Below are 19,909 nucleotides of genomic sequence, written 5' to 3'. Positions count from 1 at the left end.
ATTCCACAAAATAGTAGCAGCTCATGCCAAGACCAGATCTCGTGAGTACAAAGTGCAAATGTAGTGAAGTTTAACAAATGATTTGTGTATCATCTATTTCTCAAGTCCTTTAAAGAACAGCTAAAAATAGTGAGAGGTTTATCTACTGTAACACGTAAGGTTTTTAATATTCTTCTTGTATGATGTATACAAATTTCCCATCTTTCTTTAATTTTCCCTGGTTCTCTGGTAGAAGCTATGATTTTTCACCTGTGAAACTCTAACTTTCTCACTGCAGTCACTTATGTCAGAAAATAAGGACTATCTATGCCTGGTATTAAGAAACTAAACTTGACTGGGAAGATGATGATTTTGACATTCACATCTCATTTTCCAAAGGAAATGGAAACAAACAGTACACAGAATATAGAGAAATGTACTGCATTTCTGATAGAGGCCTTGACATTATAAAGAATACCCCAGTCTGTGCATACACAGCTACCTAAAGAACACAGTGTTTAACCCAACGGTGACCAGTGAAATACTAAAATCTTCTTTCAGGTTGAGTCATCAGAGGAAAATATTTCACTAGTGCATTAGACTTAGGTTTAGCTATATGATGCTGTTTTAAAGCTTTGTAATTTATGTAACATAAAAATATCTTTACAGTAAGTCAAGAAAATTGTCAGTATAGTTCAAGAAAAGTAGCCACAAAGTATAAAATCAGTCTGAGCTTTCAAATGTGGTAATACAACAAAGACAAATCTTAATTTAAAAAAAAGTATTCCCTACTTTTTACCTTGTTCTGTATTTGCTGGAAAATGGCACGATAAAAGAAATTTTAATTTAATATGAATATCTGACATGTTTTAGGTTAAATTTAATTTTGGGAATGTCCAAAAAAAGTATTAATTTAATTTTCCTAAGCCTTTCCCCAGTTCTGCTATTCTGTGAAACAGCTAATACAAGATCTGTTCACTATAAAGAGATTTTGTTTCCCTTGGTTACAATGCTTCCATGAGATCATTGATATCTCTAACTTATTTTCATGAAGATATATAGGCTCTCCTTGTTTTGCCTCAGTGGCCTCCTATATCACAGTCACTGAAAGGTGAGAACAAAATTGAGAGAACTATTTTGATTTTTCTAGGCAGATTGCCTAGAATTGGTCTTTGTCTTTTAGGTGGGAACAAATTATATGCTGAACATAACATTAAAAGTTCCCTGGGAAGTTGAACACTTTTGTATAATACCTGGTTCTTGTTTATACAAACACAAATGTGCTTTAACTGGGTTGTAAGCATTCCTGTTATAACTGACCTTCCTCTGCTCTTGTGTATACCATGTATCATCTACAGATTATAAATTCTTTGAGGCACAGAGTGATCACCACTTTCTTTGTAGAGTCCTTTAGACTTCTCTATGAGGGATCCCTTCTTTTTCAATATAGTTTTCGACTATGACCGCAAAAATTACCTGACCTTTAAAAGTGTAGGAATTTATTTCTATTTCTTTTTATTTTTTGTGAAGTGTAATTTCTGCCTTATAACTCACAGCGCTGTTTAAAATCACATGACTTTTAATTAAAACATACTTTCACATATTCATTTTCATGTACAAGTAATCTTACTGATGTCATTGGCTCAAGTCAGCTACATTTAGTTAAGATGAGGTATCCACATACTTGAAGACTTGTAAAATAGATTTTTCTTCCCTCTGAGTCATCATATTGAATCACAGAAAGACCCAGAAGGGACTTCAAGAGATCTTCTAGTCATTTACTGCCTCAAGGGCTCCATTCTTAGTAGCTTTTCTATAAATATCTTCATGTACATTCATTCCCCTTAAGTCATGACTTATGTCTTATTCCATTTTTCCTACATGTTTAGCTTGCAGGCTGTCAAAACCCTCCTTAATTCGGCAGTAAAGTATGCCTGTAGCAAATGTAGAGTTACCCACAGAACAGACAGGTATAGATTTATAGGAGTGAGGAAGCAGGATGATTATGGGTTCAGGATTACATGAAGACGGGAGACTTCTGATGACTTATTTTCAACTAGTAGCACTTTTAGAAAGGTGTGGGTTATTTTACAAATAGCATTAAAGACATGAAAACATGGTATTTACTGGTATTTAAATGAGCAGTGATAAGCAATCATGGCAGAGGGGCAGCGAATAAATAGCTCAGTAATATTTCCTACATGACCCAACAAAAAGCTGGAAACCTTTGAGATAGATGGATATCTCAGCAGACTAACTATATTAGGTCCTTACTGATTTATAGGGAGGTATTTTTCACAATTCAATTTTAATGACCATTCTGAACTCTAACACTTTTGCTCAGGGCCTGCAGCCTTAACCAGTCTGAGGCAACTGGTAATTTAGTATGTATGCTCTCTATTCCATCACTGTAAATGTTAATGAAAATATTGAATGCTGCTGAATATTGAAAATATTGCATAGGACCACTCTTCAAAGTGCTCCATAGCTGTTCATAACTGCTCCTTCAGGGGCTTCTTATTTATTTTTGCACATATTTTTAGAAGTTTTTATTGTCTCTTGAACAGTCTTGCTTTGACAAATGAGGTAAACTACTGATGCCATGATTCCACCAATAACTTAAAGGAAACCCATCCATTTTCAGCAGAATCTTGCAATATTTTGTTGAAGTTATACTATTGATTTTATTATTATTTCTGTTCATGGACAATGTTTTAGATCAGTAAGCCTTGTAGAAGACACTGTTCAGAAAGAGGTCAATAGTTGAACATGATGTATAGAGTCACCAGTGTAAGAAAAACTCCACCTATGGATTTAGTAGGGTGACAGGCAGAGAGAAGGGTAAATGAAGCTGTAGGTTTTTGCAGGTGATCACTACTGAATGAAGCATTCAGGTACAGGTTATGTTATAACTCTGGCAGTTGCCAAAGCAATATGGAAATTACCGAAATGTTAACATCTATTCTTGAAAGTATTCTTTTGTCACATTCAAAAAGAAAATATGTCAAGTAGTTTCATTCTAATCTTGCTTCTCAATATAAAATAATTTGGAAATTTAAAGCTAAAATTCAAACTTCTTATCAAACTAAATGAACTGATAAACAATGAGATTAGGATTAGATACTATCAGAAGTACTTACGCAAAAGCAGGTTCCTACTTGCATTTATAGCATTGATTTCTATGAAGTTAAGAAAAGTGTTTTACCTTTGCAGAGGAAAGGCTGATAATGTGCTGATCTTTTTCATTTATCACAATTTCCACAATACTATGTTGGTGTCCTGACAGCTTCCCTGTAGGCCTACTATTAATAGCAGGATGCCACAAACGAAGAAGTTTGTCATGACCTGAAGGGAAAAAAAAAAGTCAGAAAGACTGAATAGCCACTGGTATTACAAATAAGAGTCATAATGGAGAGATAAGTCTCTGCTATCATCATGTAGGCAACTCCCACACAAGGATGTGAATTTTTCATTCTAAGGGCTGGATTTCAGCTTATATTTTTTCTGCTTATCCCCAAATTTGTATTAAAAACACACTTTTTTGCCTTTCAAAGACTTTTTATTTTGCTAGAGGAATGTCAGGGACACTGGACGTGACTACATGTGCTGGCCCCATAGGAGCAGAATACTTATTACAAATAGAACTTGGGGTCAGATTTTTTTCCTTCAAAGATCTAATTTAGACAAATGTCAAAACAATTTTTGTGCCCACTTAGCCAGGAAATGAAGGGATGGCCACCTCTAAAGAGTGTGGATATACAGAACAGGAAGGGGAGCAGGCATGAAAGCTGAGGGCAGATAGGAAACAATAACTGCTTGTGAGTGATTTTGTGTCTTGAAGTAAATGAGAATTAGGTATTTCATATTAATTTGTATGTTAAAATATTAAATCATCTATAACATAGGGAATAATCCTTGATTCTATTATAGATTAATCTTTTGGTACTATTTTCGTAATAGTTTCCATAAATATTTCAAAACAGAAAGATGTTAAAAATGTATTAGTAAACTCCTGGGTTTATATACTGATGTAAACACAACTGTACCTAGTGCACTGAAATATTTCATATTTTTCACAGGAGTTTCAAGAGAACATGAACTCAGTTTAAATTTGACATTAATTAATTCATATTTTAACTTTCAATTCCTGGCAAATATTGCAATTGTATGAATTCTATGCAATTAGCCAAACACTCTATTTTGACATGCAATAAATGAAACAGCCAGATTTTATCTAGACTTCAGTTTGAGTTTTAGTTTTTTCTCGACTTAAAGTGAAGAGCAGAAATCCAAAAAAACCCATAAACTAGGAGGTACATGCCTCAAGAGAACAATCACTCAACTTCAAGACTACAATGCTCAGCTCAGTTTTGTTAACAAAGAGGTCTTGCAGTCTGCTCTCCAGGGATCTTCCTTAAGCTTGTTCAACCTACTGTCACTGGTCAGTCCCTCCCTCTCTCCAGAAATCTATTCCTTTCCTTCTTAATACAGTGATATGTGATTCATTTAGTAGCACCCCATCTCCATTTTCCTCTATTAAACATTATTGTCCTCTCAGTTAAATTGATTTCTCTGTTTATGTAGCTTCTCTCTAAATGAGAGAGGCTCACTGGAGAAATGATCTACTCTTAAAACAGCTACAACAGAAAGTTATTTTGGTTTATGCGAGTTCATTTCACAAGTGTGACTGAGAATGCAGCCACACAAACAGCTGTACTGGCATGATGGAAGGGTAACTTCTGTGCAGGAAAGGGGGACCATGGATAATGACAGACAGAAGCCTCCAGTGAGATCAGTTATAATGTCAGAGGGAACTGCTTCAACAGTATGCCCTTTAGCAGCCCCAAATGGACACTGTCATATCTTAAAATCATGGTGAACTCGGTAGTGACAGTATCTGATCAACTCAACTACCTACTTGCTGCACTTTTGAGGAACAGGATCTTTCTTAGGCTTCTTAATTGCTCTGTTCTTTATATTCCTGAGGTGACGGCAGATGAATGAATGGGAGGATAGTGCCCTTTAATTGTGGCACAGAGTTTCTTTTAAGAATAGAATCACTAATACATGCTATTTACTTAAGATATTAACAGGAAGAATGAGAGTCATTAGGAAACATTACCTACATTAAAAATACTGTTTGCTTCTCAAGTGAAATAGTGGATTAGTTTATTACTGTTAGTTCCTTTTACTAATGTGGAGATAAAGGTGGATTTGGTTATAGTAGACGTGTTCTCTCCCCTCTTTCTAGACCAATGCCAGACTGGCCCTAACATTCGCTGCTTCCCTAGAACCTTTGTTGGAACATTTATTCTTTGCTCCAAATATGCCTCTGGGATTCAGAATCCTGGCACAGAAGGCACGGGTACTAAGCACATTCAAGAAAAGCTTGAAGAAGATGAATTATCTGTCTACATATTCGACAGCAAATGTTTAAGAATCTGTGAAATCAATTATTTGAATCATGAGCTCAGTTCAGTATTCTCCCTTCCAAGAGAAATAATTATGAAAGCATATATTTAGGGTTTTTTTGAAAGTCTGATTTTATGACCACAGCTCTATTCTAGCTAGATGTTATGGTTTCCAATATCTTTGAACATGTGATGCTTTGTCAAATTGTCTCCCTTGTTTACAGAGTTTTGCAATTTGTGTGGTATTACAGGTCTGCTTAGATGTCTACATTTCAGTGGTGTTGAAAGTCCCTTGAGAACAATTGCATTTTTGAATGGAAAAATGATACACTTTGCTTGGCATCCTCTGATAAACTAGAAATGAAAAATATAATTCCTGGTTTCTTTCTGTGCTGCTCCACTCACATAGAAGGAACACTTATTCTTTAAAACAGCTTGCCATTCCTTCAAATCTGCCTTTTAAACAATCTTGGATTATAGTGTCTGCAAAACCTCTTCAGAACAGATAGACATCTGGTAAACTAACACAAGTTCATATGTTCATCATACTGACCAATGCCTTTTTCTTTTTTCTTTGTGCTGCCATGTCTGTCTTCATAAATTTAGACTGCATCGTATAAAAGTCTGCTATGTTTTTGAGGGCTAATATTAGTGGAGTCCTGGGATGGGATTTCTATAACTAGGATTCCTGGGAATTCCTGAAAATGTCAATACCAATGTATAGTGCCAGTAAAAAAAAAAAAAAAAAAAAAAAGTGTAAGATGTTACCAGTTACTTCACTTGTGCCAGGAGTACACAAAAGATACTGAGCATGCACACAAGACTTCCTTTTATCAGTCTTAGGTTGCTATTGTTAGATTTAGAAATCACTAATAGTTTTTCTTCCACTTTACTGCTCACAGGAGAACAATAGCTGGATTTGAACAACTAATAGGGTTAGAAGTTGATGTATCATGTCATTTAAAACTGATCATCTCCAGCTTTTATATGCAAACATAGTTTGATTTTATCTGTAGCTGTTCTCTGAAGTGATGATTAAGACATAGTTGGAATTTAAATAGATATAGAATAAGAAGAAAACCATATCATTTTACCATTAAACACAATATTAATGCAAAATGCTACACAGAAGAGTTATTCTAAACTATTGTGGGCTCCATATTTTAGGCTACTATCAGTCTTTTATCATTTTACTGGTTGAAGTCTAGCTTTTAGCATGAAAAGTGAAATCTATATCAGGTTTGCTTTTATCTTTCTTATTCATTATTATAAATGTCAAGTATCTGGAAGACAAAATCAGTTTGTGTCATAGTACTGACAAACTCATGAGCATATTCAAATGCAACTAAATAAATGATGGAAGAGTAAGGGTGCCAAAACATGACTTTTTAAATAGTTACCTCCCAGTGTAATAATACATGTAGCATTTTGCATACTATTTGTGCTTTAAACACCTGGCTAAATAACAACAGGTTGGGACTTAAAGTGGTTAGCAGATTTATCCCCTGAATACTTCAGAAGTTAGTCTGCAAACAAAGGTTGGATTTTTCTTTTAATTTCTGAATATGACATATAAACATAGCTGTTACAAATGTTTGCACATCACCAAGAAATCTATGTATTCCTGAATTGTTTACCTGTTTTGGTCTTTGATTTTTAGAGTATATTACACATAAAATTGCAGGCTTCCTAATCAACAAGACTAGCCTATGTTCTAAATAGTTCAATTCTCTCATTAACTGGATCATCAACATGAGTTTCTCAGCCAGACAGAGATGTCTTTTAGGATATGGATGCAAACATAGCGTGCTCTAGTCTGACTGCTGTGCCATTGTGAGCAGTGTATTTTATTAACAGAGCACTGAACTCTGAATCTCAGCTTTTAAAGACTTTAGTAGATCGATCTCTCAAGCACTGTAGCATTACTCTTAACTCTGGGTGCAGCTTCGTAGTAGCCCAAGGCTGATCTAAACTTCACAGTGAAATTGAAAGAGATGATCCCAGCCTGTGGGATTATAATCCATAATATAATAAGCACTGGAAATGACCTTGAAAAGCAGGAGGATGCCTTTTAATATAATTTTAAAATGCAAATGAAATCTCCTCTTCTAAAATATTCTGACTAGGTAGCTGTTTAGATGGGATAGGAGGTCCTGCATTCTAAGTCTAGACTTCAACCATCACAGACAAATATGCAGTCTATCCTTTTCAAAAAATTCAAGCTCCATTTTAAACTGAGAAGGATATTCCTTTCTGCAGCTGCCACTATTCAGAAGATTCTTCCAGAACACCACTGCTCTAAATTTTGGTCTAATATTTTTTCTCCTGATAGTTCACAGATAGCAATGGTATTCCTTGTTAATTGTAATTTTGCTAGGTTATAGAAAATACACTTTTTAGTCTCTGTGCAATAGGTTTAGTCTGTGTGATAGGTTTCCTTCACCCTTTTTCCATATTCGACTAATCTTTCTCAAATATATCTCATGTCAACCATACAGTGAATTCAGTGGATCCAGTGGATACAATGTCAAATTCAGAGAAGTTAATGCTTTGTTAACTGCAGAATAGATATTTCAACAAACACAGGTACCTAGGGCAAGTATTGCTGCATGATTGTCCTATCCCTATACTCTGTCATAAGTGTTTATTGCTGGTGACTGGGGGATAGTGGATTAGGCAGACCTTTGGTCTGGCCTACCATAGCTATTCTTATTTTCTTAGGAGGTTTGTCCAGTTTTTTATTTTCTGCTATTTCCGTAAGAAGAATTTTCAGTGTTAACAGAAACTTCTATTAGTTCCTGTGTAATTGACCTTCTGTCATATTCAGACACTTCATCCTGGTTTTATTACCACAGGAAAATCCTCCAGTTCTACCTGCAGTAAATAGTAACACCATTCTGTTTTATAGGGCCTCCCTACTTTATGTCATCAGTAAATTTCTCCAGACTACTTTTTGTGACAAGGTAATCAATGCAAATAAGATCTCCTCCAAGGCTGAACTTCAGAATTTTCACTAATAACTTTCGTATAGCCCTATTGCTTTTCCCTTAAACCTTGTGTCTAGAAAATCAATAGAGCTGTCTGATATTTATTTTGATATCTGTCACAGTTTTCCCTTTGGTAAACTGCTACAATTCAACTTGAATTGCATTATTTGCCATATCTAGGTCTTTTTCTTTTTCCAAATATATTTTACTGTCTTGCATATTATCAAAGCTGAACAGCAGAGCCTGGGCCATTGTTCTTGTTGAATATAGACATAAGAATTGCTATGTTTGCTATTGCATTTTTTAACAAAGTTTTAAGCAAGACTGAATACTAAATAGTTCATAATGAATACATTCAGATAAGCAGCATCAATGTCACTCCAGGGCACCACCCTGTCAGACAGAATACATAAACAAGAATGCTGCCATACTCCAGCCACATTTCTGCAGCACAAAATATGACCACTACAATAGAAAGGCTCATAAAATTACTTCATAACAGGGAAGAAATGGATGTAAGAGTGCAATTTCTGTAGTCTGCTTTGGGAGAAAGAACAAACAGTAAAGCTTTAAGGAAACATGACTGGAGATGAGCAACAGAAAGTAGTAAGATGGGCCAATGTGATTGCTTAAAATAGGAAAGGATGGCCAAAGAGTAATAGGAAGAGATGGGAGCCCTGCTGATACTGCAAGGAGCAATGTGTATAACTTGGCCAAGACAGTCACCAGTGTGACATGGAAAAGTCCCTTAGAGTAGTTCAACATACTTTCTCCTGTTTTATTATATAAAAACACGTTACTTGAGTCAAACCCAGACTGAGCCCTTGACAGAGTCCTGTCAGGAAGTATATCTTTTCAGAGTGAGCCTCCCAGCAATTAAAAGCAAGAGCTCTGTTTCCTATCATTTAAGACAGAAGCTATTATTTAAATTCTTAAGATCCTAAGATACTAACTCAGCTTTATTTTATCTTATTTAACTGGGAAAAAAAAATTCACAACAGAACAATCTCATGGAAAAAACTCCAATACTTACCCCCAGTGACAATGACTTTTGCTTTTCTACAGTATGCAAAGGCACTGACTCCTCTAGGGACAGCAAATTCCTTTACAGGTCTGTAATGATTAATAAAACAGTTAATCAGGTAAGAAATATTAGGAAAATACCGTCTACAGTCATTCCACTTTCGTATATAGAGTAGCTGTTTGCATAATGTATAAAATCTCTTGTAAAAGCAAATTGATTTGTAACAGTGACTTATAGTCATACAGACAATAGTGATACTAGCATTTATAAAACAGGAACAGGGTGCACTTTCCATTAAAGTAATAAATCTCTGATTTAAACACCTGAATCCTTTACCAGTTGTACTCCAAACAGAATCCTGAAACAGTAGCTGTTGCCAACGTAAGCCTTCACAGATGTCTGTGTGCTTAAAGCAGTTCATCACTGAGGAACAGTATCAAACCAACTGCCTTTGCCTGTTTCAGACATGGAAGTCTATTGCGGCCTCTATTTTGCATAAAGTGCAGTTACTTTTCTGCTGCTTACATTAAATTTATTGTATAATGTATCTATTTTACCTATTTTGTGTTGTATAATAACATGAAGACTGCAAGTTTCTGAAACTCAACTGAATTATTCTGTTGTATTCACTGCTAAAGCACAAGAGCCATCACAGACTGAGATTGACTCAATGTCCCTTCTAAACCCATCCTTTAAGCAACTTCTGCTTGTCTCTCCATGTCTCAAACATTGCCGTGAATGAGCAAATATTTTGTTGATTTTTGGATTCAGCAATAGCATGGCTAACACCTATCTCTCCCAGGAAACAATGACTGTCGGTGTAAATAAGACATACAGAATTATGTAAGTACACATTTAAATATGTTCTTTGAAATCCAGACAAGTAGGTAGTTAATTTATTTTGGGCTAAGTGTAGCCATTAATATTGAAAACCGTAACTGGGGATGACAGTAAATTTGACAAAAGACTGAGGAAACTCTGAGGATTAATGAAAGAGCTTGTTCTTTCTAGGAAGGTGTAAATAAAAGGCTGTTCAATACCTATGACTTAGAAGGAGCAAAGCTTTCTTTCCAGAGCTCTAACAGAGGACTCTTAATTCTCTTGATGCTATAAAATAGTAATTAATTGATTTAAATATGTAGTTGACAGATTTCCTCAGCATTTCTGATATTTTTCCTTTATTTCTTAAATTTAATACTTTGATATAATTGTTTGTTGTCTCTTTAATGAACAGTCTTGATAGTCTTCCAACATCAGTGTGAATAAGGGGTTCCGGCAGTGTGAAGTCCGGCCCAAGTCATGGCCTGGCAACAGAAACACCCTGTGATCCCATCCACACCTCTCTTTTTATAGATACTTTACAAGAAAAGATTAAAACTGCTCATCAGCCGTTATTCACAAAGAAACAACAGTCACATAGCAGACAAGATACACTGCATCCCTCTTCAAGCACAACAACTATTTGCTACAAAGTTAAATGGGGAAATTAATTTAGTTAGCACCAGTAAATCATCTATTTCAACCATAATTACTTATGGAATGGGCATTTCAAAGTGATCTGATCCATAGCTGTTTTTAGGACTATTAAATTAATTTTAACAGCTATGCAATTTTTCAGTTGTCTAAATATAATTTCATTTAGCTGCTGAATGAAACTGCTTAGAAAAATGTATCTGTTGCAATTTGAGACACAATTATAGTCAGTGTTAAATGAAAAAGACCTACCAAGATATTTGCAATTAATGTTCTGTATTACAAACAGTGTATGGTGGTAGCATATACTCTTTTGACTATACTTCTGTCTCCGCAGTCTTTGTTTTCTTTCTCCTCAAATTAATTCTGTTTCTCCAGAACTCCCAACAAAATCAAACAGGATTTCTGAGCTGTTCTCCTGACAGAGTATGTGACCTTGGACAAGCTATAATTATTTCATATTTTACTTTCCTGTCCACATCAGACATGCAATACTCATAAAACCTAAAGTTATTGTATTCATGAAAGAATTACTGTGTGAATATTTATGGTCTGTGTTAAACAAGAGATAAAACAGATTATCATAATTGTTGCTACTAGCTTTAAAAATCTGTTAATCTCTGGATGTACCTCACAGAGGAACTGTGAAGTCGATCTTATATTTACAATGCTTTGAGATATTTAAACAAAAAGTTTTATCTACATGTTATTTATATTTCCTTTCTACATCAAATTATGTTTGTATTATTTATTTTTTAACCGGGCTATAAACTCTTCTAAAATTACAAACTAGTAAGGATTGGAATCAGCTATAGCACTGATGGGCCATATGGATAAGTATATAGCACAAATAAGGAGGCCACAACCTCTCCTGCTGCACAGCAAATACATTTCACAACCCTTAGAATAAATTGCTTTTTTGGCTTAAGCTTGTATAACTGAAACTTGTGAAACTGAAACTGTAAATTTTTAAATGAATGGATACATGATACACATGTGACAAAGCAATCAATTTTCTAACTGAAATTTGCCTGCTGAGAAGTTGGAGCAGACAATACTGCCAACCTAACTTATTAGTTAGGACACAGTCAGTCCTCTCCTACATCAAAAGCTAACAAAAATGTTCAGGTATTTAAGTAGTTGTATTTTTGTCTGTATTAACAAAATACAATACTTACAGAAAAGACAGCTTCAGTACAACAGGATGGTATGTTGCAAGGCACTAATCTCATGCAGAGTTATAAAGCAAAAGGTCTATTTTTTCAGAAGATGTCATATACTTACAAGTTGTCCTCTAGCCGCTTTATGTCATCCAAAACAAATGAATGGATGCTGTCTGAGGAGCAGGATCCAAAACAATTTAGGTCAGAAATATACTTAACTTTCACAACCCAGTCATCATGTAGCTTGCGTTTAACACTGGGGATATAAATTGAGATGTCATTAGGATATACTAGCATTTACTGTAATATGCCCATAGGTGCACAGGGATTTTGTCAGTGAGATTATACACAACCAATGCTAATATTTAATATCTGGGGCAGATACAGAACCACTCTTCCAGCTCAAAGGCAAGCAGAGCTAAACTTAAGAGTTGAATCATGCACTTCTTTTGTTGCAATTATGCTGCCATCTAATCAGACACAATAAAGCTGTGCCTGTGTCAATCTGGATAACAGCAGTTGTGAATTTTTCCCTGTAATTTTACTCTGCAGCCTCTCTGTTGTTAGATCTCTTGTAAGATCTCCTACTGAAAATGATGGCATTTCCTTTACATAACAACAAGAAAATCATACTTACTGCAGTTTGAAAAATTATTTTCTTTGTTAGGTGGGGGTAATTTATACACAAAAGCTAATCCTCCATTAGAATATTAAAAAAAAAAAAATTGCCAGATTGATAATATTTTACCATAAGCAACTTACATGTTAAAAGTTTTGGAGTCCAAGACCTGAAGCTGTGATTCTTTTTTGCCTTTACATCCTTTCGATCTAAAGTGATCACTGGTCACAGTAAGCAGGTGAACATAACCCTTATCATCTCCCATTAGGATATCATCCTTAGCCAGGTGATCTGACACAGTCACCGTGCAAACACAGAGCAGACCATTTTCCATTGGTTTGATGATAAAGCAATTATTCTGTGAAATGTAGACAGTTTATTAGATATTGCACGAGTCCTTAAGTTGACTAAACATATCAGGCTTATCTACTTAGATCAGGATTCAATTCTTGACTTTGTTTTTTCAAGCTCCCCCTGTGATAGCTGTTTCCTGGTATTAGACACACATGGAAGATCAAGTGAAGCTAAATGCAAACTTTAAGGATTTCAGTGAGGCTTTATTTCAGAGGTAGCCTCTTCCATTTTGGTGAGAAAATACTAATTTCAAATTTTAGGGAGGATGGCCCCATGATAAGTGGGATAGTATATTTACTAAGATTGTATATGGCTTCCTGTTCAAAAATAAGATGCTCTCTAGAAGAAAATTGGAAATAGTAAAACTGAAGAATTATTCAAACCATAAAATGCAGCAGTAACACACAAAGAGAAATTATATCAGAGTCCTAATTATTAATACAGCCTGGTAATACCATGTGTACTTAAATGGGCAGGTGTCTGAATTTTCAGGAACTGAGACAGTGCAAATGAATACAGTTGCAAGTCATTGTGGTATTCTGCTAGACTGAGAAGGCCCAGGAATAGGATTTTGGGTCATCTGTATTATACTGTTTATTGGTTCTACTGCCCGGCTCCATCTGTTATTTGATTAAAGCATCCTTGCCAACCTAAACTGGAACTGTTCACATGCTGTAGGAATTAACTGCTTCAATGTTGTCTGTGTAGCACAGAAACGTTAAAGAGGCATAACACAGATACAGAACTGTCTATATATTACTTCTGTGGTCTCAAAAGAGAACTGCTCCTATTCAACCACAGAACACTTCCAGTTCTCACTGATGAAATGACTGGAGGAAACCTGGAGAATAATGAGTGGAGAATAAATTTTTGGAGCCTTCCTTCACAGGAGTCCAATTGGATTGACTGAAAGACTTCTATTGACCTGTCTGAGCTTGGGGAGCAGTCTTTTAATCACTGAAGTATAGAATCATAGAATACCAGGTTGGAAGGGACCCCAAGGATCATCTGGTCCAACCTTTCCTGGCAAAAGGATGGTCTAGACAAGATGGCCCAGCACCCTGTCCAGCTGAATCTTAAAAGTGTCCAGTTTTGGTGAATCTACCACTTCCCTGGGGAGATTATTCCAGTGGCTAATTATTCTCACTGTGAAAAATTTTCCTCTTGTGTCCAGTCAGAATTAGCCCAGGAGTAAAGTGTACCCATTACCCCTTGTCTTTTCCATGTGACTCCATGTAAAAAGGGAGTCTCCATCTTTGTAGCCACCCTTTTAATACTGGAACATGGTGACAAGGTCTCCCCTAAGCCTCCTCTTCTCGGGCTGAGCAAACCCAGTTCTCTCAGCCTTTCTGCATGCAACAGGCTTCCCAGTCCTTTGATCATCTTTGTGGCCCTTCTCTGGACCCTCTCTAGCCTATCCACATCTTTTTTGTATAGCAGGGACCAAAACTGAGAATAAACAAAAATAAAATCCTAAGACTTGATCTTATCCTAAAAATATTTACTTTTCCTCTTCTCATCTTCTCAGCCAACTCAGTATTGTTGAGAAAAGTCCCAGGAATGGGTGGAAAAAGCTAAGGTATGGATCAGAATTCCTTGCAAAAATTGTACTTTGTAATAAGGCATTCAGGAAAACTTTAATAGTTTGGACATACACTATCAACATCAAGGTGATTTTGCTCTTGGAAAGTCCTGAACAAATTGCAGTATATGAAGAAATATTTTCTTTAAATCAGAAAGTTACTTCAAAGGAGTCCATGTTAAATTCCTTGGAAAACCTGTCCCTTGATTCTTAATAGATTCTGAGATATACATATGCACATGCACACACATTAGCTATACATCTGTATGCATATGCATTAGATATACATAGAAAATAAATTCTTTGGAGGGTTGTTGGCAACATAGTCCAAAATTATTCTATTCCAAGTATTTAAGACACTCTAATAATCCTAACTGGTGTGGAAAGGGTATTCGTTCTTCACGATAAATTCCATTGTTCCACTGAGTTCCTACAAAGACAAAAGTTAATGCCTTCATCCTGTTAGACAAAAGGAATATGAATGCATATTGAGAACAAAGATTAATCTTTTTCAGGCTTCCTCTTTAACATTTGCCTGATCCTAAATAATACCTGGCTCTCTTTTGATTTATAGTCCCAGACAATGACTGTTCTTTCAGTTACAGCCACGACACATTTCAGCTGCGGTAGGAAATCACATCCAGTGATCCAAGCAGTATCCTGATGAAAACAAAAGGGTAGATAAATAAGGATTTTCTGTAAATTTACAAACTTCTCTGTCATTTAAGTACATATTTTAAACTATCTCCACATAAATCCCATATAATCTGCACTAGCAGCGGCTAGGTTCAGCCCCAGCTAACAGAACTGCAAGTTCTAACTCCAGGAATAGCTCATACATGAAGTTACAGAAACACCAGGCTCAACCTCTGTTATCAGTGACTCACCTCAGATGCACAGATGTTGCACATGAGAGGAAACAATACATACATATTATTAGTTGAACTGTAATGAAACTCTGAAAAAAAGCACTCTGAGCAGAGGAAACTAACCTTTACCATGGTAAAGCAGATCAAATTTTTACTTAGATACAGTTTAGTTCAGAACAACAGAAAGTTAAAGGCAGTCAGATTTCAGCTATAATACCATAAACCCTACTGAAACAAATGTTTTTGAAAATAAGTAAATCGTATTAAATAACTTTTATTCTTCAAATAGGTAGACCTAATATACCTAAGATATATATCTGCCCATATTAATCTGTCATTCAAATATACCTCCAATTATACAGATCTTAATGTAAAATTATTTATATTGCAAAATATAAGATTAGAGACTCAAATTCACTATAACACTGGACAGAATTTTGCTTCTTTTTCCTGTTTTGTTTTGTTTTGTTTTTTTTCCCCCAAAATGTAATGGACCTTCCTAAATAAGAGTGGGATTGAAATGGAATATGCTCCATTTGCTATGTCTGCCATGGCACAATTACCTATTCCTTTAAAATAATTCAGAACATCTATAACATACCACTGACTGAAACATCTTACTTTCTTTTCTAGATTAAAGTGACAAAGAAACACTTGACACAGACTTAAACACTGTTACTGCAGTTCTTCAATAAGCTACACCTACCTCTAACCACCAAAAAACTAGTGCCAGTGGAAGTACTTGGTAAACAGCTAAAACAGGGACCTATGTTGCTAAACATACAGTTTACATCCACAAAGTAAGTTAGGAAGCAAAAAATCACAATATTAAAGCAATGGCAAATCGAAGGCAGCTGCTGATACTTCTACTTTTATTTCCATAGTGGTACACAATATTGATTTTGCTGCTAGTGTAAAGGGTCTAAAATACTGACAGAGTGATGTCAACACTATTGCAGGAGAAAGCTTCTTTCCTTCCTAATGGCCTGTGGGCAAGTGGTGATACATTTACAAGGATTTCTTGTGTTGTTTTCTACAATAAGCATGTAGCAAATGTCAGTCCTGCAGAGGCCTTATGGATTGCTTGGTAGTTCTTATGGAAGACTTTGTTAACTGTGGCTTTTTGGAGTCCTTACTATAGTGTCAGATAACAATGACTAACTGGTGTGAAAAAGTTGATTTTACATTTGTAATTAAGCTACTATTTTGTAGGCTGGCTTGTGATGATGCAGTCAAAATAACAGAGCTGCATCTTGCAAAGGTTTCGCAGGCTACCACATGCAGTGAGATGGTACTGAGGCAAAAGGGAGATCAAAACCAAGCAGTAAGGAGAATCTTTGCATTTGACTTCTCACAGAGAAAAAGGCAGATGTCCCTCTGCTTTCTTTTTTGTATTGTAGTTGAATTTTAGGCAATCAAACAAGCCCTGATGAAAGGATTTGGTGGCTCCAAGATTGGTGTTATCGTCAGGGCTGTGGAATTTTCAGTCATGGGTTGGTATACAGGGCATCAGACCTTTTGGCATTAGATGGGATGCACCTGCCCCAGAGGGGGAAGAGGATCTTGGGGCAGAAGTTAGCTGGGCTCATTGACAGAGCTTTAAACTAGATTTTAAGGGGGAAGGGGACAAAACACCAGCCCATCTGAAGTGCATGTATACCAATGCACACAGCATGGGTAACAAACAGGAGGAGCATGAAGCTGTGATGAAACAGGAAAATTATGATGTTGTGGCTATTACAGAAGCATGGTGGGATGTCTCCCATGACTGGAGTGTGCCAGCTGATGGCTACAAGCTCTTTAGGAGGAATAGACAGGGAAGAAGAGGTGGTGGGGTGGTGCTGTATGTTAGGGACTGTTATGATTGCTTTGAGTACAAGTGTAGTGAAGACAGGGTGGAGTGTCTCTGCAGTAGAATCAGGGGGAAGGCCAACAGGGCAGATGTTGTAGTAGGACTCTACTCTCTAGACCACCCACCCAGAACAGAGAGGTAGATTAAATATTCTGCAGGCATTTAGAAGAAATCTCATGATCACTTGCCCTTGTTCTTGTAGGAGACTTTAACTTCCCAGACATCTGCTCAAAATACAACACAGCAGAGTGGGACCAGTCCCAGAGATTCCTGGAATGTGTGGGAGACAAATTCCTAACAAACCTGGAAAGTGAACCGACCAGAGAAGGTGCCCTGCTGGATCTCCTCTTTGTGAACAGAGAAGGAATGGTGGATGATGTAATTGTTGGAGGCCGACTAGGGCACAACAATCATGAAATAATAGAATTCTCTGTTCTTAGATAGGCCAGGAGAGTGAGCAGCAGGACTGACATTCTGGACTTCTGAAGGGATGACTTTGTCTTGTTTAGGCATCTGCTTGAAAGGATCCCTTGGGAGACGATCCCGAAGGGTTTCAGGGTCCAGGAAGGCTGGGTGCTCTTTAAGAAGGAAGTGTTAATGGCACAGGAGCAGGCTGTCCCCAGGTGCTCTAAGAGAAGCCAGAGACAGAGAAGACCACCCTGGCTAAACAGGGAGCTTTGGCTGCAACTCGGAGAAAAGGAGAGTTTACAGCCTTTGGAAGAAGGGGCTAGCCACACACAGTGATTACAAAGACGCTGTGAGGCTATGCAGGGTGGAAATCAGGTCTAAAGCCCAGCTAGAAGTTAATTTGGCTTCAGCAATCAAGGACAACAAGAAATGTTTCTGTAAGTATGTCAGTAGCAAAAGATAGACCAGGGAGAGTCTCCATCCCCTGCTAGATGTGGGAGGAAACATGGTAACAAGTGATGAGGAGAAGGCTGAGGTGCTTAATGCCTTCTTTGCCTCAGTCTTTAATAACAAGACTAGTTGTACTGAGGGAATCCAGCCTCCTCAGCCAGAAGACAGAGACTGGGAGAATGACCCCCCCTGCATTCCAGGAGGAGACAGTCAGTGACCTGCTGCATCACACAGACACACACTAGTCTATGGGATGGGATGGGATACACCCGAGGGTGCTGAAGGAGCTGGCTGGGGTGCTCACCAAGCCGCTTTCCATTATTTACCAGCAGTCCTGGCTGACTGGGGAGGTCCCGACAGATTAGAAATTGGCCAATGTGATGCCTATATATAATAAGGGTCGGAAGGATGATCTGGGAAATTACAGACCTGTCAGCTTGATGTCAGTGCCCAGGAAGCTGATGGAGCAGCTAATCCTGAGTACCATCACACAACACATGGGGGACAACCAGGGGATCAGGGCCAGTCAGCATGGGTTTATGAAAGGCAGGTTCTGCTTGACAAACCTGATCTCCTTCTACGACAGGATGACCTGCTTATTGGATGAGGAAAGGCTGTGGATGTTGTTTACCTTGACTTTAGTAAGGCCTTTGACACCATTTCCCACAGCATTCTCCTGGCAAAACTGGCTGCTCATGACTTGGATGGGCACACGCTTTGCTGGGTAAAAAACTGTCTGGATGGCCGGGCCCAGAGAGTTGTGGTGAACGGAGTTAAATACGGTTGGTGGCCAGTCACGAGTGGTGTCCCCCAGGGCTTGGTTTTGGGGCCACTCCTGTTTAACATCTTTACTGATGATCTAGACAAGGGGGTCAAGTGCACCCTCAGTCAGTTTGCAGATGACCCCAAGTTGGGTGGAAGTGTTGATCTGCTCGAGGGTAGGGAGGCTCTGCAGAGAGACCTGGACAGGCTGGAGCCATGGGCTGAGGCCAACTGGAGGAGTTTCAATAAGGCCAAATGCCGGGGGCTGCCCTTGGGCCACAACAATCCCCAGCAGCGCTACAGGCTTGGGCAGGAGTGGCTGGAGAGCTGCCAGTCAGAGAGGGACCTGGGGGTGCTGATTGACAGCCGGCTGAACAGGAGCCAGCAGTGTGCCCAGGGGGCCGAGAAGGCCAATGGCATCCTGGCTTGTGTCAGCAATAGCGTGGCCAGCAGGGACAGGGAAGGGATCTTACCCCTGTACTCGGCAATGCTGAGGCCGCACCTTGATTCCTGTGTTCAGTTTTGGGCCCCTCACTCCAAAAAGGACATTGAATTACTCGAGCGTGTCCAGAGAAGGGCAACGCAGCTGGTGCAGGGTCTGGAGCACAGGTCGTACGAGGAGCAGCTGAGGGAACTGGGGGTGTTTAGTCTGGAGAAGAGGAGGCTGAGGGGAGACCTCATCACCTTCTACAACTAAATGAAAGGAGGTTGCAGAGAGCTGGGGATGAGCCTCTTTAACCAAGTAATAAGTGATAGGACAAGAGGTAATGGCCTCAAGTTGCACCAGGGAAGGTTTAGACTGGATATTGGGAAGCATTTCTTTCCAGAAGGGGTTGTTAGGCGTTGGAATGGGCTGCCCAGGGAGGTGGTGGAGTCCCCATCCCTGGAGGTGTTTAAGAGTCGGGTCGACATAGCACTGAGGGATATGGTGTAGTTGGGAACTGTCAGTGTCGGGTCAATGGTTGGACTGGATGAT

The 19,909-nt window shown here is 37.9% G+C and overlaps 1 protein-coding gene across 1 annotated transcript in view; it reads right to left on the bottom strand.

The window, feature by feature from the left end:
- Positions 1 to 19,909, bottom strand: part of WDR64 (WD repeat domain 64) — an 81,002-nt gene that overhangs the window by 40,219 nt on the left and 20,874 nt on the right. Inside the window, exons 6-10 of the mRNA XM_074896845.1 lie at positions 15,145 to 15,252; positions 12,800 to 13,014; positions 12,159 to 12,293; positions 9,411 to 9,490; positions 3,185 to 3,324 (exon numbers count right to left, since the gene is read on the bottom strand). Coding sequence (XP_074752946.1) covers positions 3,185 to 3,324; positions 9,411 to 9,490; positions 12,159 to 12,293; positions 12,800 to 13,014; positions 15,145 to 15,252 — 678 coding nt within the window. The remainder of the gene's footprint in view (positions 1 to 3,184; positions 3,325 to 9,410; positions 9,491 to 12,158; positions 12,294 to 12,799; positions 13,015 to 15,144; positions 15,253 to 19,909) is intronic.

This window comes from Athene noctua, chromosome 1, assembly GCF_965140245.1.
Source record: "Athene noctua chromosome 1, bAthNoc1.hap1.1, whole genome shotgun sequence".
NCBI lineage: Eukaryota > Metazoa > Chordata > Aves > Strigiformes > Strigidae > Athene > Athene noctua.
This window is presented reverse-complemented; position numbering and strand designations above follow the sequence as displayed.